The sequence below is a fragment of the Stigmatopora argus genome, chromosome 12 (genome assembly GCF_051989625.1).
Source record: "Stigmatopora argus isolate UIUO_Sarg chromosome 12, RoL_Sarg_1.0, whole genome shotgun sequence".
Classification (NCBI taxonomy): domain Eukaryota; kingdom Metazoa; phylum Chordata; class Actinopteri; order Syngnathiformes; family Syngnathidae; genus Stigmatopora; species Stigmatopora argus.
In genome coordinates, this window is record NC_135398.1 from 978,321 (window position 1) to 999,672 (window position 21,352).

At 47.1% G+C, this 21,352-nt stretch overlaps 2 protein-coding genes across 3 annotated transcripts; both read right to left on the reverse strand.

Annotated features, from left to right (window-relative positions):
* Nucleotides 1–117: 117 nt before the first annotated feature.
* Nucleotides 118–17,670, reverse strand: esyt2a (extended synaptotagmin-like protein 2a). The gene is made up of 24 exons (XM_077614883.1): nucleotides 17,500–17,670; nucleotides 13,404–13,643; nucleotides 11,514–11,875; nucleotides 9,730–9,771; nucleotides 9,521–9,655; nucleotides 9,375–9,451; nucleotides 8,748–8,820; nucleotides 8,585–8,674; nucleotides 8,142–8,197; nucleotides 6,699–6,819; nucleotides 6,463–6,639; nucleotides 6,309–6,391; nucleotides 6,187–6,235; nucleotides 4,978–5,067; nucleotides 4,793–4,888; nucleotides 4,591–4,665; nucleotides 3,570–3,656; nucleotides 3,340–3,492; nucleotides 2,611–2,927; nucleotides 1,835–1,933; nucleotides 1,569–1,700; nucleotides 1,391–1,496; nucleotides 1,225–1,274; nucleotides 118–1,122 (listed from the first exon to the last, which is right to left on the reverse strand). Exons 3-24 carry the CDS (start codon nucleotides 11,868–11,870, stop codon nucleotides 1,077–1,079), a joined length of 2,511 nt encoding a protein of 836 aa, XP_077471009.1. The 5' UTR covers nucleotides 11,871–11,875; nucleotides 13,404–13,643; nucleotides 17,500–17,670; the 3' UTR covers nucleotides 118–1,076.
* A 324-nt stretch (nucleotides 17,671–17,994) lies between these two features.
* Nucleotides 17,995–21,352, reverse strand: tmem71 (transmembrane protein 71). 2 transcript variants are annotated; one of them, XM_077615161.1, is made up of 9 exons: nucleotides 21,156–21,352; nucleotides 19,969–20,077; nucleotides 19,848–19,893; nucleotides 19,572–19,781; nucleotides 19,299–19,492; nucleotides 19,033–19,230; nucleotides 18,582–18,778; nucleotides 18,471–18,505; nucleotides 17,995–18,404 (listed from the first exon to the last, which is right to left on the reverse strand). In XM_077615161.1, the coding sequence occupies exons 2-7, from the start codon at nucleotides 19,997–19,999 to the stop codon at nucleotides 18,717–18,719; spliced, it is 741 nt and encodes a 246-aa protein (XP_077471287.1). In that variant the 5' UTR covers nucleotides 20,000–20,077; nucleotides 21,156–21,352; the 3' UTR covers nucleotides 17,995–18,404; nucleotides 18,471–18,505; nucleotides 18,582–18,716. The 2 variants fall into 2 exon arrangements, with proteins under 2 accessions (XP_077471287.1, XP_077471285.1); XM_077615159.1 differs by having other exon boundaries at nucleotides 21,151–21,352.

A 21,352-nucleotide genomic window follows, 5' to 3' on the forward strand; every position in this document is an offset into this window, starting at 1 on the left:
TAAAAGTCAAACAGGAAGACGCCGTTATAGTTATAGGCTTTTCTGTCAGGTTATCTACAGAAATATGGAACTCATTTGGCCACCATAACAAAACACAAGCTGAAAATAAAAGAGAAATTGTCATTTTCTTGTCTTTATTCCAAAAACAAAAAAAACATTCTTAAGTCTATAGTACAAGGAAGCTGTTTGTGGGTCACAGCAACTTATTAAGGCACAAAAGGAAGGAGCGTTTTTAGTGACCCGTTCAAATAAAAGCAGAGTTCAGGCTTACTTTGAAAAGTGTTTCCAACAGAATCTAAATTTCAGTATAAGACACTAATGATGACCTTGACTTAAGTTAAGACTGTGAGTAAACCATGTAAATATCTAAACTTTAAAACGTTAAAGCCAGTGACGACGATACACGTCCAATCCATTTTGAATGGGAAGATGGGAATGAATTAAATTTGACCCTCCTACGCAAAATGGATTGGACGTCTATCGCGATAAACGGCAGCCAATGAGTAACTTAATATTACTTCGAACATATATGAAAAAAGAAATACAAAAAAATATAAATCGCCATTAAATATGATGATACATATTCATATTTTGACAAAATCTACAGATGGATGCAAGTTGGCTATAATGTTTATATGTATATATTGTGTTATTCCTAATAAATGCGGTAGGAAAACATTTTGTGATATTTTCAAAGACAGAACAACTTTGGCAAGCGTTGCAAATTAAAGCTAAACAAAATTGCTATATCCATGAAAAATAAATCTTTGGTTTCTATGGCTTCATGACTTTTATCCAAATCATAATATTGGCAAAAATAAGGTCAAAATGTCAGCTTTTGTTTCCCCATCCAAGAAAATTGAAAAATACAAATTTTGTATCGAAAACTAATTCGATGGCTGGCGCGCGAAAGAAATAAAAAAATAAATAAAAAGGAATCTTCTTTAAGCACAATGGCACACATCTACAAAAAATGATATTCATTTTTGAAATCTTTTCTAAAGATGGGTATTTCCCTTTTTTGGTCGCTAGGGGCGCTCTTCAGGCTGCTCCAGGATGGATGGACGATTAAGACTTTAAAGATGGTGAGGCTTCCTGTGGCCATCTTCACTCAGATCATACCTGGAGTTCACAATCAAAAAATTAATTTAACATTTGAAATTTAATGAGCTAAATAATGACAATTCTTTGTCTTTTGTGAGAGATGACGGGATGCCAACTGACCATTGCGTCCAACCCTTGGCCGTGTCCTCGGGATTCAAACTCACCAACGCCTGACGGACAAAAACGTCATTTCGTCAAACATTAGAGTGGCACAATTTTGGTAGGGAGAAAAAAAGAAAAAGAAAAATACCTTTCCCAGAAGGCCAAAAAAGAAAAAGAAAAATACCTTTCCCAGAAGGCCTTTGTGCCTGGACAGCAGGCCTCCGCCGTTCTTGACGGCCACGTCCAGCGTCCTCCTGTGGAGCTCCACCAACGACACGCTGAACTCGAAACTGGCCAGCGCAAGCAAAAAAAACAATGTATCCAAACCCTCCGGCCACCAGAGGGCGCCACCTGCCACTCACGTCTGCTCGTAAACGGGGTTGAGCGTTTTCTTGAGCGTGTGAGATTTCCTACGTCCCGATCGCCGCTTGTCAGGGAGCAAGTAGAGGCGGACGTACGGGTCCGAGCCGTGATCGCTGAACGAGATCAGGTTCCTGGACGCCGGCAGAAGGAAGAAAAATCCAACTTACAGAACAAGTCATGGTTGGGTCCTATTTCGTAAGTAGGGGTATCAGTGTATTTTGAAAACGGTCAGATTTGATGTGGTTTGCGTGTGGTTGCGGGGTACCTGCAAGCGTGCACCGTCACCACCAACTTGTTCTTCTGGGAGCTGTGTACCACAGTCAGTTGAATCTCACCCAGGGGGAAGTAGTTGAGCCCAGAGCCACTAAAACATGAACAAAATAGCCAGGTGATTTTTAAAGAGGACACGTAGCCAATGACTGACAATTGTTGACTTTTTAAAGACTCCTGTCATTATTTTCAGGGACGTCCACGATTAGATGGGAATTGATCGGAAATTCGGCCCGATCGCGTCTTTTTCGGAGGATCGGAATTGGGTAAACATAGATGGCGTTTTCCCTTTTTTTTGGCTGTTATTTGATGAGTTAAGGTAGCAAAATAATCCATAAATAAAAAAATATAGAGACAATTTAGACACATTTGAAAGAAACCTTGAAGTATATATATATATATATATATATATATATATATATATATATATATATATATATATATATATTTAAAAGGGCCAAAACCTTTGCGGTATATTAAAAAAAAAAAAATCTGAACTAGCTGGATAGTAGAGTATAGATGAAATAAAATACATTTAAACAATTTGTTACGAACCTTATTTTGGTGCCGCACAACAACTTTTTTTACAATCTTTTTTTAACCCGATTTCCGACCAATTCTGACAATTTTGCCAGTGCACTGTCTTTGATGGCACTGCGAATTCCTCGTTAAACTACGGCACCCCGCTTAGGAGATTTTTGTACATCGCCGAGGGTCCAAAATGGCGGTCCCTTCGAAGGGACCGCCATTTTGGAGAAAGCGCCCGCTTACTTGTTCATCTGCTGGAGTCTCTGTTGCAGCTCCTGAGCGGCCAACGGGTTGGAGATGTCCGAGGCGATGCTGGGCGTGGCCTCCTTGGCGGCCCCTTCCGGGAAAAGCTGCGAGCCCGAGTGGGACCAGCTGGGCTCCCTCTGCCGCGTTCCCTCGTCGCCGTCCCGCTGCTGCTGCCGCCGCCTCAGGACGTCCTGGGAGGCCGAGCGCGGGATGGCGTCGGCGGCCGGCTCCGTGGGGTCGCCCCGGGCCGGCGTCCGGTCCCGCTGGGCCCCGGGGGCGACCCCGCCTTCTCCTTCTTCTTCCAGACATAACACCTGAAAGCGCAAGGACGGTCACGGACGTCCGATCTCGTGGGAGCCACACCACATCAAATGAATGTGTGAATGTCAGAAACGTTCACGTGAATTCCACCGAGTAGACGTCCGATCCATTTGAACCGAGATGGAAAGCCACAAGTTGCTTTTACTGTGAATTTTTCTGAGTTTATCGTTAATAGATGTCCAAAGGATTGGAAGCGGGAGGGATGGCAGCGGATGAACGAAGCGCCAAATTTCCCGGTTCAAATGGATTGGACAGTCTACCAGTGACAAACTCAATCCAATCTAAATGAAAGTTTCTTGCGTGGGAGTTTATTCACACATTCTTTTGTCGCGAATTTCACCGAGCAAAAGTCCAATCCGTCTAGCATAGAATTTATCACGCGGTAGTATTTGGGATGGGCCGTACCCGCAGAGCCATCTTCATCTTGAGGCAGCTGCTGGGTCCCGAGTTGCGCAGGGGAAACTGCTGCTGCAGCGTCATGTCCGGCGCCTCCAGCAGGCGGCTCAGGGGTACGACGAGCGTCCCCAAGGAGCAGTCGTCGTGCTTGGCGTCTTTCACCTGACGGACGGAAGGACAGGTTAGGGGAGCTGAACTCCTTCCTTCCTTCCTTCCTCCCACCCATCCTCCTTCCTTACCTCCACTTCCAGATCTTGAATCCTGGGATTGTGGATCAAGAAGGTGAAGGCTTCTTCCCACACGGGCTCGTCGGTCTTGTAGCGCGTCTGCAATTCAAACGCGCCCGCTCACATCATCTTTCATTCCCAAAGACCAAAATGTGCAAAGTCCGTCGTTGGCTTTCTTTGTTTCGGAGCTAAACGGGTTTTTGACGCGCTTCCACTTTAAGATCATGATTGCGGTTTTTGCGTGTGCGGTCGATTGGTCGCCGGTCTTTTGGTCACTGTCTTTTGGTCGCCGGTCTTTTGGTCGCCGGTCTTTTGGTCGCCGGTCTTTTGGTCGCCGGTCTTTTGGTCGCCGGTCTTTTGGTCGCCGGTCTTTTGGTCGCCCCGACCGCGACAACTGGCAACCAAAAGACCGGCGACAAAACAAGGTAAAACAACACGGTCTACGCATGAATAAAAGGCAACAATGGCCCTGAGCAGTTTCACTGAGCTGACATGTGATTGTAGTATAAGAGTTTGTATGTACATGCGCTGTCCCTTTAAGAAGATACGTCCGTCAGGGTCTTAACAAGTTCTCCAACAAAAAACAATAAAAGTCCGGGAAATTTGGAGCTTTTCTTTAGCCTAATAATTAATAGGGCATTAAGTCTGACTAAATAATAATTTGCAGTTTGTATTTAGGGAATTTGAGCAACGATTTTAAATGGTAATTATCAATAACCTTCCGGGCGACCAAAAGACCGGCGACCAAAAGATCGGCGACCAATCAACCGTGTACCCGTTTTTTGTACATCACAAATATAAAAGGACATAAAAGTATATATCGATGCATTTATTTCTGGAAGCGCATTGAGCACGGGGCGGGGCCAATTGGGTCAAAATGGTGCCGCGCCCGATTGGTCAGGGCACCTGTGACCCTTTAAATGGCCTTTTTTGGTTTGTTTTATTTGGGGTTTTTTTCCTGGCACGAGAAGTCCAAGATAAAGCATTCGGATCCGATTTTGGAAGAAGAAAAAAAATCATATTTTCGGCTCACCTTGCTCTCTTCCGACTTGTGACCCACTCGAAGCTCGACGAAAGGACTGGGATCGCTGGTCACTTTCTTCCCGGCCTGCGTCAACAACAACAACAAAAAAAGCTTTACAAAAGCGCCAACGATGGCCAGAAATCCATCAACGACAACAACAGAGGTCAGATTGGAGATTTCTCTTTCTGAGCGTTTGCGGTTTTTCACTCACGGGGAGGTGTTTGGCCGAGTCCAAGAAGACCACCAACAGCGCCGAGGAGGGGCCCTCGTTGGCCTTGCCGCGGTTGGTTCGAATGGCGGCCAGAGCCTGTCGGGAGGTCGGATTAGATTGGATGAGATAACTTTTTTCATCCCGTATTTGGGAAATTCAAGTGACACGTCACCCCCAAATGTCACCTGGTCCAGCTTGTCGGGCGTGGCCAAAAGAGACAACCACTCCAGCCTCAGGTGCAACTTCCCGGTGGCGACGTCGTCCAGACTGAACCACTGGGCAAGAAAACACAACATACAGAAAATGGGAAATATTTGCATATCGTGACTTAAATAAGTACAGTGGTACCTCGTCATACGACCGCTCGTCATACAAAATTCTCGTCTTACGGTGGAAATTTCGATCGAACAATTCGCCCGTCATGCGATCAAAATTTCGTGATGCGACCAAGCCAGGTCTTTTTTGCATATCTTTCGTGTATAACAATATTTACGAGCACGGAACGATTAATTCATACGAGTTTCTCCTAAGACCAGGAAACGCACAACGCGCATGCGCGGGCAAAAAGAGGGCTTTCTGGGTAATGAAGTACACTCGTGCACACAACACCCATAGGCAATGGCAACCTTTCTCAGAATAAAACTTCATTACCCACAATCAATATGTGGGTAAGCGCAACTATTGTATTTACTGTTATTTTTTCTAAGGAAAGAAGCTCCCGCGATCGTTCTTTAAAGACTATTTGTCGTTGGCAAGTGGTCGTGCGTTATCCTATTGTGAGGACATTTGTGTGCATCATTTTGGGAATATTTTGAAGGGAATAGTACAACAGCAAACAGCCCATCGATAGCAAACGTGAGGGTGGGTGGAGGCATGGCAAACCGCCAACCCGGAAAACCAAGGTAACAAAAGATTACGACAAAATTAGAATTCAGTTTTGTGTAAACTTACATGAAACGTATGTTTGAGTGTCTGTATATATTAATCCAAGTTAATTTAAATGTGTTTGTTCCGTTTACGAGTGCGTTGTCCTGGAAATTAAACGACCCACCCCCACCACCCCCAAACGTCTCTGTCTCCCGTCGGCGAAATCTGCCCAATTTTAGTTAGATTAAACACATTTTATTACTATTAAACCACTAGTTATGTGTTACTTTGTTCATAGATGGCGAATGAGAAGAAATAAAACATTTTTCCAATCCAATATCCTGTTTTTGGTGTTTTTTCAGAGGGCTTGAACCAATTCATTTGTTTTCCATTCATTTCAATGGAAAACGTCCGCTGGAGTTACGAGAATCTCGTCATACGAGCTCAGTTCCGGAACGGATTAAGCTCGTATCTCGAGGTACCACTGTAATGACTTCATCCATTTATAGATGCATCAGCCCACTCACCTCGTCCACTTTACGCTCCTTGGCCACCTCGTCCACGTCGATGGTGACGCTGGAAGGATGGAAACGGAAGCAAATCAGCCTCCCTCTCATTGGACGTCTCCTCGCGACAAACGTAGCGTTACCTCCCCAGCTTGTCGTCTTTGTCGGTGTCTTCGTCGTACAGTTGCACCTCCACATTCTGCCCGTCGGGGTCCATCACTTTGGCCTGCCAGGCGCCAGCCGGGGGGGGTGAGCGGCGGCGCCGCCCCAAAGCCCGCCCCTTCGCCGTGGCCTCACCTCGTAGACGGCGTTCCACCTGGGGTTGACCGTGTCGTGGATGACTTTGCTCTGGAAAAGCTCGGTTCCCACCCGGATGACGCCGTAGGGGTCCGACTTGCCCTTGATGAGACCGCCCAGGAACTTGTCCTTGCCCAGGAGGTCCTGGCCCTCCAGGAAGTGGATACGCAAGATGCCCTGAAGGAGGCGGCGGGTTAGCGTGGGAGATCATAGGAGTGTGGGGGCTTTTGTCGTACTTGGGGGATGGGGAAGAGGAGCTGCTCCAGCTGGGCCTCGCCCACCAGCGGGATGCTGATGCGGTTGGGGAGCACCAGGATGCCGGCGATGATGTCCTGGATCAGGTTGTCGCACAGGCCGCTGGACGGGAGAAGCAATACAGCGCTTGAAACGTTTTACATTTTGAACGCCGTCATCACCGTAAACAGACCTTTTCCATGCAATTCGCAGTGTGGCCGACAGAGGGCGTCAAATTGACCTAATATAACAATAACCAGATTTTTTTCAGCTCTTTTCAACTTTCTTTTGTGATTTGAAACGAGTTTATCATGAAGATTTGTTCATTTGCTGCCATCCCTCCCACTTCAAACCAACAGAGGGCGTCCAATTGACCTAATATAACAATAACCAGATTTTTTTTAAAGCTCTTCAACCTTCTTTTGTGATTTGAAACGAGTTTATCATGAAGATTTGTTCATTTGCTGCCATCCCTCCCACTTCAAACCAACAGAGGGCGTCCAATTGACTGAATATAACAATAACTAGATTTTTTTTAAGAAGCTCTTTTCAGCTTTTTGTGATTTGAAACAAGTTTATCATGAAGATTTGTTCATTTGCTGCCATCCCTCCCACTTCAAACGGATCATGGCGGTCAATTTTGAAGCATTGCAGGTCATTTCCTGTTGATTTTTGTCCATTCTGGGTCCCTTCCTGTTGATTTTGGGGCACGCGCAGGTCGCTTCTTATTACATTTTGCGTCAATAAACAGGAAGTGGCCCAGAAATGTATTGCGGTGACCCAATATCAACCGGAATAAAGACTACTCAATAGTTAGCTGACATTTCAGCAGATTGTGCGTCACCGTTTCTCATTCCTCCCAAAAACGAAAGCTATGGATTTTCTGCCTCTGAAGTGGCACCCAATGTCCAGCAGGGGGCAGCGCGGTTATTCCAAATTCTCTCCCTACCGCAATCAAGAGTCGGCACGTACATTCATTCTATGCTAGGTGTGTTCCCTTGGCACGAGAACGCGCATTCCACAAGGGAAACGCCCACAATCACACTTACTCGCGCCACGCCAAGTCTGAAAGTGAAAAAAAGGGCGTGGCCGGGGCAAGTCAACCGCCCGACCGCGCGCACGCTCGTCTGCGCGCGCCACCGAAGCCCCAAAAAAAACCCGTCAGACGGGGAAGGCGACATTTCCAGAGAAGAACGGCAGGAGCGGCCGGTCGCTCTGGGGTGAAAACAAACAGGAAGCCAGCGGGAAACGCCGCTCGTCTCCTCGCGGGCGCTTATTTCTCAGTGTCAGCCCTCCAAGGTTGTTAGCTCTACCACTTTAAATGAAATGCCCACGCGATTGGACATCTCTCAGGGCCGTCAGAGTTCAAAATAAATGGTAAATTCCAGCTAAGCAAGTGGCGACAAGGGAACAAAACAAAAACAAAAACAAAAAGAATCACATACTTGAGCCCAGGAATGTCTAGTATGTTGGTTAGACCCGTCCAGTTGATGTCCAATAGCTGAAAGACACATTTGGAGAACATCTGTGACTCATCTTTTGCACATTCTCATGTCGATATCGATCAGAGCCGTGATTGGCTCAAATTACAGCTCTATGCTAGAAAAAAAAGAGCTGCCAAATAGTACGGATCTTCCATAGTTGACTATGTCCGTTTTTACCAAACTACTTCATATGCATTTTGTATCAAAATTATTTTTTTTAAAAGCAATGTTTTTTTTCAGCAATTAACATGAAATAAAAATAAAAATGTTGAAAGCTCTTATTTTTGGCTGGCCATTTTAACTGTGGAATTGACATCTCACATCTGTATATCTGGCAACGAACTCGATGGAATGACATCATCAACGTGGGACTTACGGGTTGACATCATCAACGTGGGACTTACGGGTTTTTGGAGGAAGAAGACGGAGAGCGCCCCGATCAGCGGCATGTCTCCCAGGAGAGGCTCCATCACCACCCGCATCACGCCGTGAAGCTGCAAGACAAGGCGCTGTCATTTTGCGTTTTCAAAGACAAAAAAGTGGCCAGAAGACCAGATGGCTGCTTACCTGGATGCTCTTGATTCCCCCCCTGCAGTAGTACTTCTTGACGTCTACATCGATCTCCGTGTTGCCCGCAAAACTGCAAAAAAAAGTACAGTAATCCCTTGATTATTGCGAATTCACTACGATTTTTTCCCACTATTAATTATGCCCCCAAAAAAGGATTATTTTATAATAGGGGTGACTCTACTTGGCGATTTTTCGATTATCGCAGGCAGGGGTTAGGGTTTACATTAATCGCAATATTCGAGGGATTACTGTAAAAACCTGATTTGATCAAAAATGTAAATGATACTGAGAAAATAAAACCACCAAAGGATTTTTCTTTTTAACTTCCCATGACGATTCCTTTTACAAAATATAAATAATATTGACATTTTGCACGTTGTCATAACGCTCAATCATTTTGAAAGTAGCGCGCGCTCACTTCCTTTTCAACGATACGTCAGTTGTTCCAAGCGGTTAGCTAAAAGCAACACGTGACTAATAGTTGATTTCCTGTTTTGTATTTCCTGGCGAGATTGAACAATGGAAAAAAAATTTTTTTTTTTTTTAAATATGAAATCATATTGAGCTTTACTTTTGTACGCCACTAGCCAATAGGATTTTTGGACGCTAACGTGAATGTCCCACCTGATCTGCAAGTCCATGATAACCTGCCTCTTGTCCACATTCTCCGTGTAAACCTTGACGCCGTTCACCCGGATAGGCTGCGGAAAAAAAAGATGAGCGCTCAGGGCAAGCGACAGCATTGGTCGACGCCGCCGGCCGACGCCCACCTTGTCCCCCATGTCGATCTTGGAGAAGCTGAAGGAGGCCAGGTAGGGGCTGGCCCCCCGGACCGCCGGCTCGATGCTGTCCCGGAACAACTTGTCCACAAACTGGCAGATGAACGGCCACATCTGCTTCACCGTCTGCCAGGAAATGACACGACCTCCATTTCCACTTCCTGCCGTACGGGGACTACAAAAAATGACGAGCGAGTTACCTTATTGAGCCACTCCACTCTCTCCACGTCCGGATAATGAACCTGTGAGGACAAAGTCAAAGTTCGTTTTACTGGGGAGGTCCGCCGTCAGAAATGGGGTCGTGATTTTGGGTCCTTTTGAGTGTTCCCGTTGTTGTTGTTCTTATGGACTTGGATTGGATTGGATAAATTTATTCATCCCGTATTTGGGAAATTTCGTTGTCACAGTAGCAAGAGGGTGAGGATGCAGGAATAGGAAAGGCATTTCAGACATAAATAGATAGGTAATAAGTAAGTTAATGTTGCTTTAGTTTTAAAATAAAGGTTCAAATCAGAGATATGCTCCAAAGATGTCATGCATTTGGTCAACATTTTGGTCTCGTGGAAATTTTCTATTGATTCCTTTACAAAACAATGCTATATTTATCAAACGATAAATTGATTTTTGGCGGAAACATATCACTAAACGATTAGGATACAAAGTATCGTGATATTTACTACACCATATTGGTGTGTATATATATATATATATATATATATATATATATATATATATATATATATATATATATATATATATATATATATATTCACCTAGTAGATGTTATCAACATCATTAAGTACATACATACATACATACACACATACATACATACATACGTACATACATATATATATATAAATACATACATATACACATACGTGTACATACACCTATACATATACATACACACACACACACATTAGCACATATATACATACACATAGATGTACATGCATGCATACAGTAGGTCTTAACACTCAATTGAACACTACATTCAAAGTCATTTCTCCATTTTCAATGAAACTAGCTTATGCCAAAAAAGCCCGCTCAACGACACGAAAGGCCAATTATTATTTGTTTGACAGCTTTGAAGATCGTACACTCGTTGCCCTCTCGCTGTTACGTTCCTCTGCATTGTTGCCATTCTCGCCCCGCCCGTGGCCTCACGAGACGGGCGTCGTAGCCCCGCCCACGCAAATTGAATTGACAAAAACCAAAGTGGGCGGTCCCAAACGTATACCAAAAACAACAGAATGCACCAAAATTTGCAACAAAATTTACAGAAAATCTGACATTTTTAAGTAAGCCAGCCCTTTTAAGATGAATTCCAAAGTCTTACAATTAAAACTAACCCTAGCACTAGTTTAATTGAAGGAATTGAAAGTGGGCGGAGCAAACCAAAGTCAAACACGACAGGATGCACAAAATCTGACCCAAATTTAAAAGTAAGTCAACCATTCCGTATATATCACTTATTTAGGTCTTTTGCCGAGTAAAAGCAGCTTATGGAGCTCATGGAGAAGCACCACCAATTTCGTCACATGCAGTTTCTGGGTGTGATGACAAGTAGGCTTTTTGGTTGTTGATAATGACGACAGGGCCTATGTCCGATTATTATTATTATTATTATTATTTTAGGCTGTAAAATTAAAACGGTAGCCCCTGACGCTCGTTGAATTGATGAAAACCAAAGTGGGCGGTCCCGAACGTATACCAAAAACAACAGAATGCACCAAAATGTGCCCCAGCTGCGGCTTTAGGGAAAATTCCAAAATTGACGGACAGGAAAAAGGGCGGAGACATCGGGATGAACGCGATATGCCCAGAATTTAACAGGAAGTCGGCCATTTTGATTCAATCTGATAAAATAACTCGCCGGTTACTCGTTGAGAATGGGGCGGGGCCACCTATCATAACAGGAAGCTGGAAAAAAACATTCTCGGATGAACAGGAAGCGGACAGATGGCAAAAGACGACTCACCCACGGCGGCAGCTCGGTGGTGGGCAGGACCTTCTTGACGTCGACGTCCCGGTGCTCCAGGAAGGCCAGCGCACGATTGACATGGTGGTCCCGGTCGCCGTGGGCTCGCCGCCAGTAGAAAAGGGCGGCCAGTCCGATGAGGACCCAGCTGAAGCTAAACTCCAAGTAGCCCAGGATGTAGATGGGCAGGATGGTGGCGAAGGTCTTGCCGAACTTCATCCACATCTCCGCCACGTCCGTCAGGGACGGGCCGAGCCCGGCCGAGGGCTCTTCCGGCGGGGGGCCGGCCGAGGGCGAGGGCGCCCTTTGGGGCGTCGGGGCCCGTCCATCCGGGGCTGGCGTCCCGCTGTTACTCATCTCCCCTTTGCGAAGACAAAACAACACATTTACCGACAAGGCCATTCTGCCTACCTCATTCCCGACCACTTTTACTTTGAAAAACAGGAAGCATTTAGCCCATAGGCTGGCACAAAACCAGTAAGTGAATCGTATTCGCTAATGTAGCACATAAGTTTATCATTAGCTGACGTCCAAGTGGAAGGCGGCAGCCAATGAATGTATTAAGTAGTATAAGTAGTTGTCCACCCAATTTAAATAGAGCTTTTGCAAAATTATTATCATGTTAAAGGGTGATTCTGAGAAAAAAATCATGTGCAACACCAAAATATGGTTGCAAAAAAGCATGTAAATCATGTATTTTACAGAAATGGTTAAACTAGTAATAACAAGTAATGTAATAAAGCTTTTTAGGGGTGATTTGTTGGACTTTTTTTTTTTACTTCAAGGTTTGTTTCAATAGTGTCAAAATAATCTATTTATTTATACATTTTTTTATTATATTTATGGATCATTTGGTTACATTAACTGTCATAGCAAAACATATAAAGAACCCCATCTTTTTTTGGACCTGATTCCGATTCAATTTCTGATCAGGAACATCCCGACTTCATACAAATTGGACGTCAATGGCACATGAAGAGTTAAAAAAAATGTCTCTCCCACTAATTTGTTTACGTGATGTGTTCATCCCAAAATGGGAAAACTCAGTTGTTGCTTTTCTCCCCTCTTTAAACTTTGACTTAATCTTGCAACATAATTCTCCCGATGACAGTAAAATACATGTTTTCGTCTTAGAAAAGGCTGGTTTAAATCACGTGACATGACCCAAATAACTAAACAAAAAAATATGACTCATGAATCCTTGGAGGGGGAAAAAATCCCTCCTTGTAAGGAAATAGCAACGAAAAAAAGTCATGGAAGTATTGCAATTGCATAAAACTTAAACAACAACAGCTAAAAAGTGATACTGCGGACGTTGTCATTTATTTTTATTTTTTCAAAATAAAAAGCCGAATTCCCATTTCCAGTGACGTCATTTAACTTGCGACGTCATTCAACTTGCATCGCCATTCCACGCTTTACGAACAAAACTAGCAACTTTTCCTCGATTAACACACGATTAAAGCGGTCTGAAACCAAACTATAAATTCCGCTGCACTCCAAAACGTTGACTAATCGCTCTTATTTCACTTTAGAAAGTGACGTCAAGCTCCTTGTGGTATGTAGCCACAATTCTGGAACCGACATCACGTCATGTTCGAAACCCAGCCTTTAATCCTCTGCAAAGCCCCACTTTTGCACCTATGCCAAATGAAACATGACCTTCTAGTAAATAAAATGAGTGGGCGAGTGTTTATCACCAAAAGTCTGGCATTGACTAAAAGGCGTGCACACGTAAAACTAGCCAAAATTTCCATGGCAGTACCTACGTCATGACGTTATTCCACATAAGTGACACGTTGAAGGACTTAGCGAACGAGCACGGAAAAAGAAAAAAAACACAGCAAGGTTGAACTTCTTGCGAGTAAAAAACAAATGCGTCACACTTACCAGAATGCGCATTCGCTCTTCAACGACCTCAAATGGAGCAGCGAGGACGTGCGGTAGTCGTCATGCCGACCAGCTCGACTCCCCCTCGGCGACTGGGCTCATCCCGATGTGAGTGTGGAGGGGCCAAGCCTCGCCCCGGCCCGGCCCGGCCCAGCCCGGCAGGAAGCTGTCATGGCCGGGGAGAGGTTTGGAGAGGTCGGCCTCCATCCGCTTGGGCTTGCTGCGGAACATTGGCGCGCCCTTGTGGACAAATGGAGAACAACATGTGTTTTATTTCTCTGTGTGATATTCTTCCCATTTTTTTCTTTAAATGTTGTACACTTGTCAATACATGGTAAAAACGTTTCCATTTTTTTCATTAAAAGTTCTTAAGAAAAGGCTGCAATTTTTCTCCTTGAATCTGTCGTACTTTGCCATTGAAGCCGGCCGGTGACTGGCGCATGCGCAGGATAGATACAGCCACCAAACATAAACATTCGTGTTGGACTGGAAATTGCGTTGCTTTTTTCTAGTGTTCATTTGAATTTATTTTGTATTTTTGGCTCGTGGTCAAGGCGCTCCCTGTAGTGGCTCCCGCACCCCCGGTGGACCCCGGGGATGGTTGGTCCATGTCCCGAAACTACTAGCGACAGGTTGCTTTTTCCGCATTTAACTCAACAGATCCAGTAAAACACACGTTTCACCGCCATTGATGGGGATGGACGTAGATGGCTGCGTCTTCAAACTCACTTTTCGCAAGTGCGAACAGATCATTGGAAACCTAAAAAAAGAAAAAATACACACAGCCTTTACACTGGACGTTTTTAGGTTGCGGCGCTACTTGCCCCATTCGGGGGCCAGCTCCCGTTAACGTCGGTTAAAAAAAAGAAAATAAGGGCGGCATCCGTTACAACGGCAGACCTCGGGGGGACCCGCCCCCTCAAAGGCGCGTTTGTCACAAACACGACATCACGTTTAATCGAGAAGCGACGTCACGTCGACATCAAACACGACATCGCGGCGGAAGGCGCCCTGGCGGGGCGGCGCTCGATCGGCTGTGTTTTTTTTTTAACCTTTTCAGTTTTTTGGGGGGGAGACAGCCGCCCCGACCCCGAGCCCGACCCCGCCTCCGCCCGAGCGGACGCCCAGCGGCTCGCGTCGAGATGGACAGCGACTCCACGTACATCTCCAGCCAGGTCCTGCTGTCCCTGACGGAGAAACACTTTTTGAAGATCACGCCGGCCCACTGGGCCCTGCTGGCGGCGGGCGTGCGCGACCCGGCCGTGGACATGATCCTGGCCGACATGTGCGGCGAGATCGTGCAGACGGTGGCCACCGAGGTGCTGCGGCTGGTGGTGCCGGTGCTGGTGGAGCACCTGGAGGGGCGGGCCTCGCCCGACGAGATGAGCAGCGCCATCGAGCGCTGCACGCCGCAGCTGGGCGACAGCCTGATGAGCACCTTCGCCGCCGCCGCCGACGTCCCCGAGGTGGAGTTCGTGGGCGCCCGGCCCTTCACGGCGCTGGTGGAGAAGGAGGCCAGCGTGCGCATGAACTCGGTGCTGAGCTCGGCGCTGAGCGGCAACGAGGGCCAGTCGGAGCTCTACGTCAACGCCTCCATGTCCAACGTCAACACGCTCTACGAGATGGTCAACCACGCCCACAAGTGCCTGTCCTACCTGAGCAAGATGACGCAGCGCTTCTACCGCATGAGCGGCCTGACGCCGGTGGACGCCGAGGCGGCCGCCCGCTCGGTGGCCGCCATCCTGCTCAAGTGGGCCAAGGAGGGCCGGGAGGAGCCGGGCGAGGAGGCGGCGCGGCGCTCGCAGGACGCCAGCGCCGCCGCCGAGGACATCGTGCAGACCATGGTGCAGCTGCAGCGGCGGGCGGCCGACGGGGCCTCCTCGCGGGTCTTCGCCAACCCCTGCATCGACATGAGCGCCGTGCTGGCCAAGGTCAAGCGCTTCTTCTCCTCGCGGCCCAAGTCGTCGGCCCGCAGCGACGAGCTGGTGGTGCGCAGCTCGCTCAACACGGTGGGGCGCTCGCGCTTCCAGAAGATGATGGCGGGCCTGAAGAGCATGTTCACCAAGTCGGAGCCGCCCTTCGTGGTCAGCCTGCCCACCTGCAGCTCGGGGCGCCGGCGCGCCACCGGCAGCGGGCGCAAGACCTCGCGCTCGGCCTCGCGCCCGCTCTCCGAGGACGAGCTGAGCAGCAAGTTCGACAGCTTGACCTCCAACCTGGTGGACTGGGAGCCCGAGACGTGCACGGAGGAGGAGCGCCGCCAGCTGACCGACACCGTCTACGAGCACCTGATGGCGGCGCAGGAGGACGGCGGCATGTCGGTCAAGCAGCACGCCTACTGCAACGTGCTCTACGCCATCACCGACGACACCATCAAGAAGTACATGCAGCAGTTGCACCTGTGGCTCAAGGTTCTGCGCGTCAACGCCAAGAGCCGGGTGGAGGTGTCGGGGGCCCTCAACGAGATCGACTCGCTCATCTCCGACCTGAGCAAGAGCCCCGGGGACGAGGACGGCGGCGAGGGCCCCGCCTCGGCCTCGGCCGCCGCCGCCTCGCGAGCATCGCGTGGCGGGCGCGCCGGTCTGGCCGGCCCCGCCCCCTCGCTCCCCTCCCCCACCGGGAGCCTCCACCAGGCCCACATGAGGAGCCTGCTCAGCGCCCTGGTGGTCACCCTGCTCATGCGCCTGTCCTGGAAGTGCCGCTCGGCCACCAAGATCACCGCCATCCTGCCCGTCATCAAGCGGCTGTCGGAGCGGGCGGTGGACGAGATCAGCCCCAAGATGGCCGCCGCCCTCGGCGACTTGGACACCTACGACGGCGTCATCCAGGCGGTGGCCCGGGAGCTCTGCAAGGACTTTGAGTCCCTGGAGATGCCCTCGCTGGTCCAGGACCCGGACTTTGACGACACCCTGTTCACCCATCTCAAGTTCCAGCTCCAGGCGCTGAGCGGCGGGGGAGGCGCCCCCCCGCCGTCCGGCAAATTCTTCTCCAATGTGGGCAAGGTTCTCGCCAAGCCTTTCCGCCAACTCTTTCGCCGACCGCTGGCCAAAATCAACTGAACGCCGGCCGCCGCCGTAGCCCGGACGCTCGCTCGCTATATGTGAGGCTAGATGTCTTAAACGCGCCGACGGCGGCCATTTTGCGTTAGCGTCGTTCGGTAGGCAGACGTACGATATATATCGCCCAAACCGCAGCGAACCTTCTATTGACATTTTGCATGTCTCTTTTCGCTATAAACTGACCTGTTCTTGCGATGTGTATTTTGCCCAGTAGGTGGCGCCAGATTTGCTATATTCGTGGGATTCTAAATGCTATGGTAATACCACCTATCGGCCTTTCGATGTCCCTATAGATAGCAAGTAGGCCCCCCGTTACGCAAGTATACGTGCACTCCATGCAAGACAATTGTAAAGTATCGACAAATATAATCATTCAAAAAAACGCAATTTGTTCTACTAAGAATATTAATTTATATATGATTAACTCTTTGATCCCTGAATTTGCATTTAAATGGACATGAAGCATTTTGGAAGAATACATAGTACTTTCAAATAGTATTAGGACGCTAAAAATATCAAATAAAAAATGATAGAAAAATAAAAATTGAAAATTAAATCCAAATATTTAAACATTTCCAAATAAAGAGGACTTAGTTCAAATTTGGTCCTTTTTGCATTACTAATGAACTTTTTTTAAACATCTTATTTTCTTTTGTTTCTTTTTATTCTCTTGTTAAATTGAGCATTTGATCTTTCGGTCGCTGCCAACCCCCCCTGTCCAAATGGATTGGACGTCGGTCAATGATCATTTTATGCTGGCAATCCGTATGCTAAAATAGTACCCGGCAAAGAATCTCCTACACAAGATGGCCTCTAGTTACTTACAATTCCCCTTTAAGACATCTAGCGTTATATATACTATACTAATATGTATCCAAAGACAAATAAATATGGAAGCGGACTGCTGCTTCAAGATAAAAATCACGTTTAAACGTGATTTCCTTCTCACGTGACAAAATGTTCACGTGCATTGAGCACCTGTTAATGGTGCATGACACTAAACAAGTAAATCATCTCTTATAATTTCAAAAATGACTCACCAGTGCAGGTGTGATGATAACGAAGGTCAATTGTTGCAAAATCCCCCGTCTTATTAAATATTACTTCCATTTGTGCCATGAAGTCCGTTTTTTGTGAGTACGTTCTTCAGAATTAACCAAATGTCTTCCCTTTTCCAAGTTCTTCATTTATACGCATTCACAACTCTTTTTAAACTCCATAATGTCAAAAGAAAACTACAAAAAACGCAACTCCGCAGTGGGGTCAAGGAGGCAGCCATGTTGGATGTTGACATCGCCAACCGGCCGTTGTGATTGGAGGGCGTGAGATCACATGACCTCAAGGTATGCGAATGCTACTATACATAACCTTGTTCGGATTGGATGGTGTGATAACACGTGACCACACCGTATGAAAACTTTACGACAGAACCATTACTGTACGTAATTAGTATTTTGTGATATCAATGTTAAATTAATTCGGATCGGCTCTATTGCTAAATGCTAATCTTTCAAGGTGTTTCTGTTGACAAGAAAAAAGTCTGAACAGGCTTTTATTATGTAAGAGTATAAGAGTATAAAAGTATCAAAGCAATGTGCCAATGTGAAGAGCTTATTAAACACTAACAATATTAATGAGTAAACATTATTAATATATGAATAAGTGCCTTAAAATACAGGTGCTACTCAATTTATATTAACTGATATAAATACAAATATTACTACATAATAAGTGCTTTAAAACATGGTGCATGAACATTCATTCTCAGCCAAACTCCCACTTTAGATGGATTGGACGTCTACGTCCAATCCACCCTCCTACTTGAAATGGATTGGACGCTCACTAGCAACAAACTCATTTTAAAAAACATCTTTTCAAAGTTATGCAAATAAAAATAAATGGCGTGGTCCGGTGCAATCGGTCACTCGTTGCGTGAAGTGATGTCCTGAAAAGGAATACAAACACTTTTTAAAATAAATGTATTAAAGAAGGAAAAAAAAGTGCATCTAACCTCGGTCTTGGTGCGCCGAGTCCTGCCACGATCGCCTGAAACGACAAGGAGTTGAAATATGACAGCAGCTCGGTTCAAACGTCACCAAATGCCGGCCGGGGCAACACTCACAAAGGCACGCCACCGCCACCACGCCGCAAATTGCCGTCAGCATGCTGACGGCAATTCCCGTCGCACCCCTGAAAGGAAGCCACGCACAGCTGACGTTATTTGGGAGGATTGTCATGGACTTGAAAAGAGCAAGGCTTACCCGGCGGACACAAACGCGGCCGAGACCAGGACGAGGAAAGTCAGTAGCAAGAAGCTGCCTGAGAAACAAATGCATCATTCATTGGATGGCAATGTTAATGTCAAAGAAGACGTTTTCTTCTGTCAAATTAAAATTTGCGATTCAACACCAGTTTGGATATGCAGGGGTACCTCTACTTACGAAATCTTAAGGTTGCAAAACACTTTTATATGCAAATGACCGTTCCGATATACAAAAAAAAAATCCTAGTGACCAAATCCCCCAAACGTAAATATATATCCACTATTTCCGTTGCTTTATTTTGAAATTAACCTGAGGATTGCGTGTGCCGACGCGGATGCCGCCAAGCGGCGCCGTGAAAGACGGGAGGAGGCGGGACCTCCGACAGTCCGTCTAGGGACGGACTCGGGCGTTTGATTCCTTGGCAGATTTCCGATCCGATCTCCTCCTGGATCATCCTTTTAGGGGGCGGGGCCTCCTTGTCGCCAGGGTGGTCCTTTCGGCAGGGGTCTGAAAAGTCAAAATGTCAACACGGAAGACGGATTGCGATTTTTGGGAAGCTGGGAAACGGCGTTCACCGTAAGCAAAGAAGTCGCAGCCGCCATCGTCGTCCACCGGCCAAATCGGTTCTTTCGTCCACGGCTCTTGGTCTCGACGCAAGACGCCGGCCAAAATGGACTCGTCCGTCCAGGTCTGGTGGCTCTCGTCCACGTCGCTCAGCGGGCGCGTCAACGAGGCGCCACCGCTTTTACGCCGCCGCCTCCGGAAAACTCTGAAAGCACGGGAGTCCAAATCCAGGGGCTTGATGCGTGGTTTTGCAATGGCGGGCATGGACGGACACGCGAGCCCACCTGAAAAGATTCTCCTTGTAGGACACGACGGCGGCGCACGGCCCCAGCGACACGTTCCCGTCGTCGTCCCGCAGGAAGCTGTCGTCGGTCACGGCGTAGTAGCCGTTGGTGAGGAGGCGGGGCGAGAGGCGGCGCCAGACGGATGGGGCGCCGTCCTCCGCCGCGTAGCATACGTAGGAGGAGTCGGGAGACAACAGGGACGCGTCCGGGCTGAGAGCGAAACGCCGTTAATGGCGCCGCGGCCTCCGTGGCGCCGTTCGGGAACGGCGGACTTACCTCCGGTGGGCGGGGCTAGACCTCAGCCATCGTCTTATGGGCGAACCTGAACACAGAAGCCGCGTTAGACCACATTTGCGTCCCGCTACCGGGTGAGGAGGAAGACAAAAGATGGACGTACTGGTCGCCGCTCCAGAGAAGAAGAGCGACATTGAACTCCAGGAACTTGTCGCTCTCTAGTCAGACCCGATCGAGGGGGTGATGGCGTCCGATCTTCGCATGGCTGCTCACTAACGGGAAAAACAAGCAGGGTCTATTACAGACATGGGCAAACTATGGCCCGCGGGCCATATACGGCCCGTTAGGCCTTTTAATCCGGCCCGCCGACATTGTCCAAATTATTATTATTATTATTATTTTTTTTTTCGGTCAAAATACAGGAAATCATTGGATGACCTGCATGAGCAATTCTGCTGTCGGTTTTGTGATTTTGGAAAAATTGACAGCTTTTGTCATGTCCTTTCTCACAAGAGCCGGAAAGGGTTCCACAGGAGTTGCAGTTGGAACGGATTGATCTCCAATGTGACAAGTTCAACTCCCTAAAAGTCTCTGAGTTTTAGGCTTCATTAAGTGAAGCCAAATTTCCAAACATCCAGAAGATGGCATAGAGGATTCTGGTATTATTTGGCTCGACATGTGTGTGAACAGACCTTTAGTCTGATGAAAACCAAGAAAGCACCCCATAAATCCCAGATGAGTGATGAGTATGTTCATACTTTAGTCCTTTTTTTCTGTTTATGTTTCATATGTACTGTTAACGGATGCAGTTTTTTATATGTATCGTATCTTGTGCTGACCCGGCCCGCCTGTCAAATTTCTATAAATTAATTTGATGTATTGTTTACTTGCGCTTCACTTCCTGTTTATGTATCTGTCTGTCTCTTTCTCGATGTATCGGGCAAATTCCCAGCAGGCATTGCGGCGAGCTGCTGATGCAGGAACCAATTGCGTCACCGGATGTGAATGAAGCCAATGAAAAAGCCAGGAAAAAAGATGAAAGATAACTCAAATTATCCGTTTGTTTTCATTAAAAGTGCCATGTAAAGTCTCCGCATGAAGCTTAAACGTTTAAATTTAAAAGCCCTCCGGAAATCGGTATTATTTAGCAAACTGGACGGTTATTTTTAGTAGCGCTCTTCACATATTTGCGACATTAAGTCATCTTTTTTACGGAATTCACTTTTGTTTTACTTGAGGACAGTTAGTCACGTGAAAAAGCTGTTTTTAAGTGTTCGGCGTGTGGTCAAGAGCGCAGAAAGTGAACTTAGCACACACAAAATATTGAAAAAAGAATCCACTCCACCTTACATGTCGACGATCGTTCGTCTTCTCAAATTCGGTTTCCGGTTACGAAAGCAAAGTTTGTCCTCGTCACTTTGGCGCTTGTGAATCTTTTTGGATGTCCAAATAGAAATGTTTTTTGCTGGAATCCAATTCGAGGCGTGTCAAAACGTTCCGAGCCCTGCGTCAGACCGGCGCAAATCACGTGACCATGGCCAAGGAGG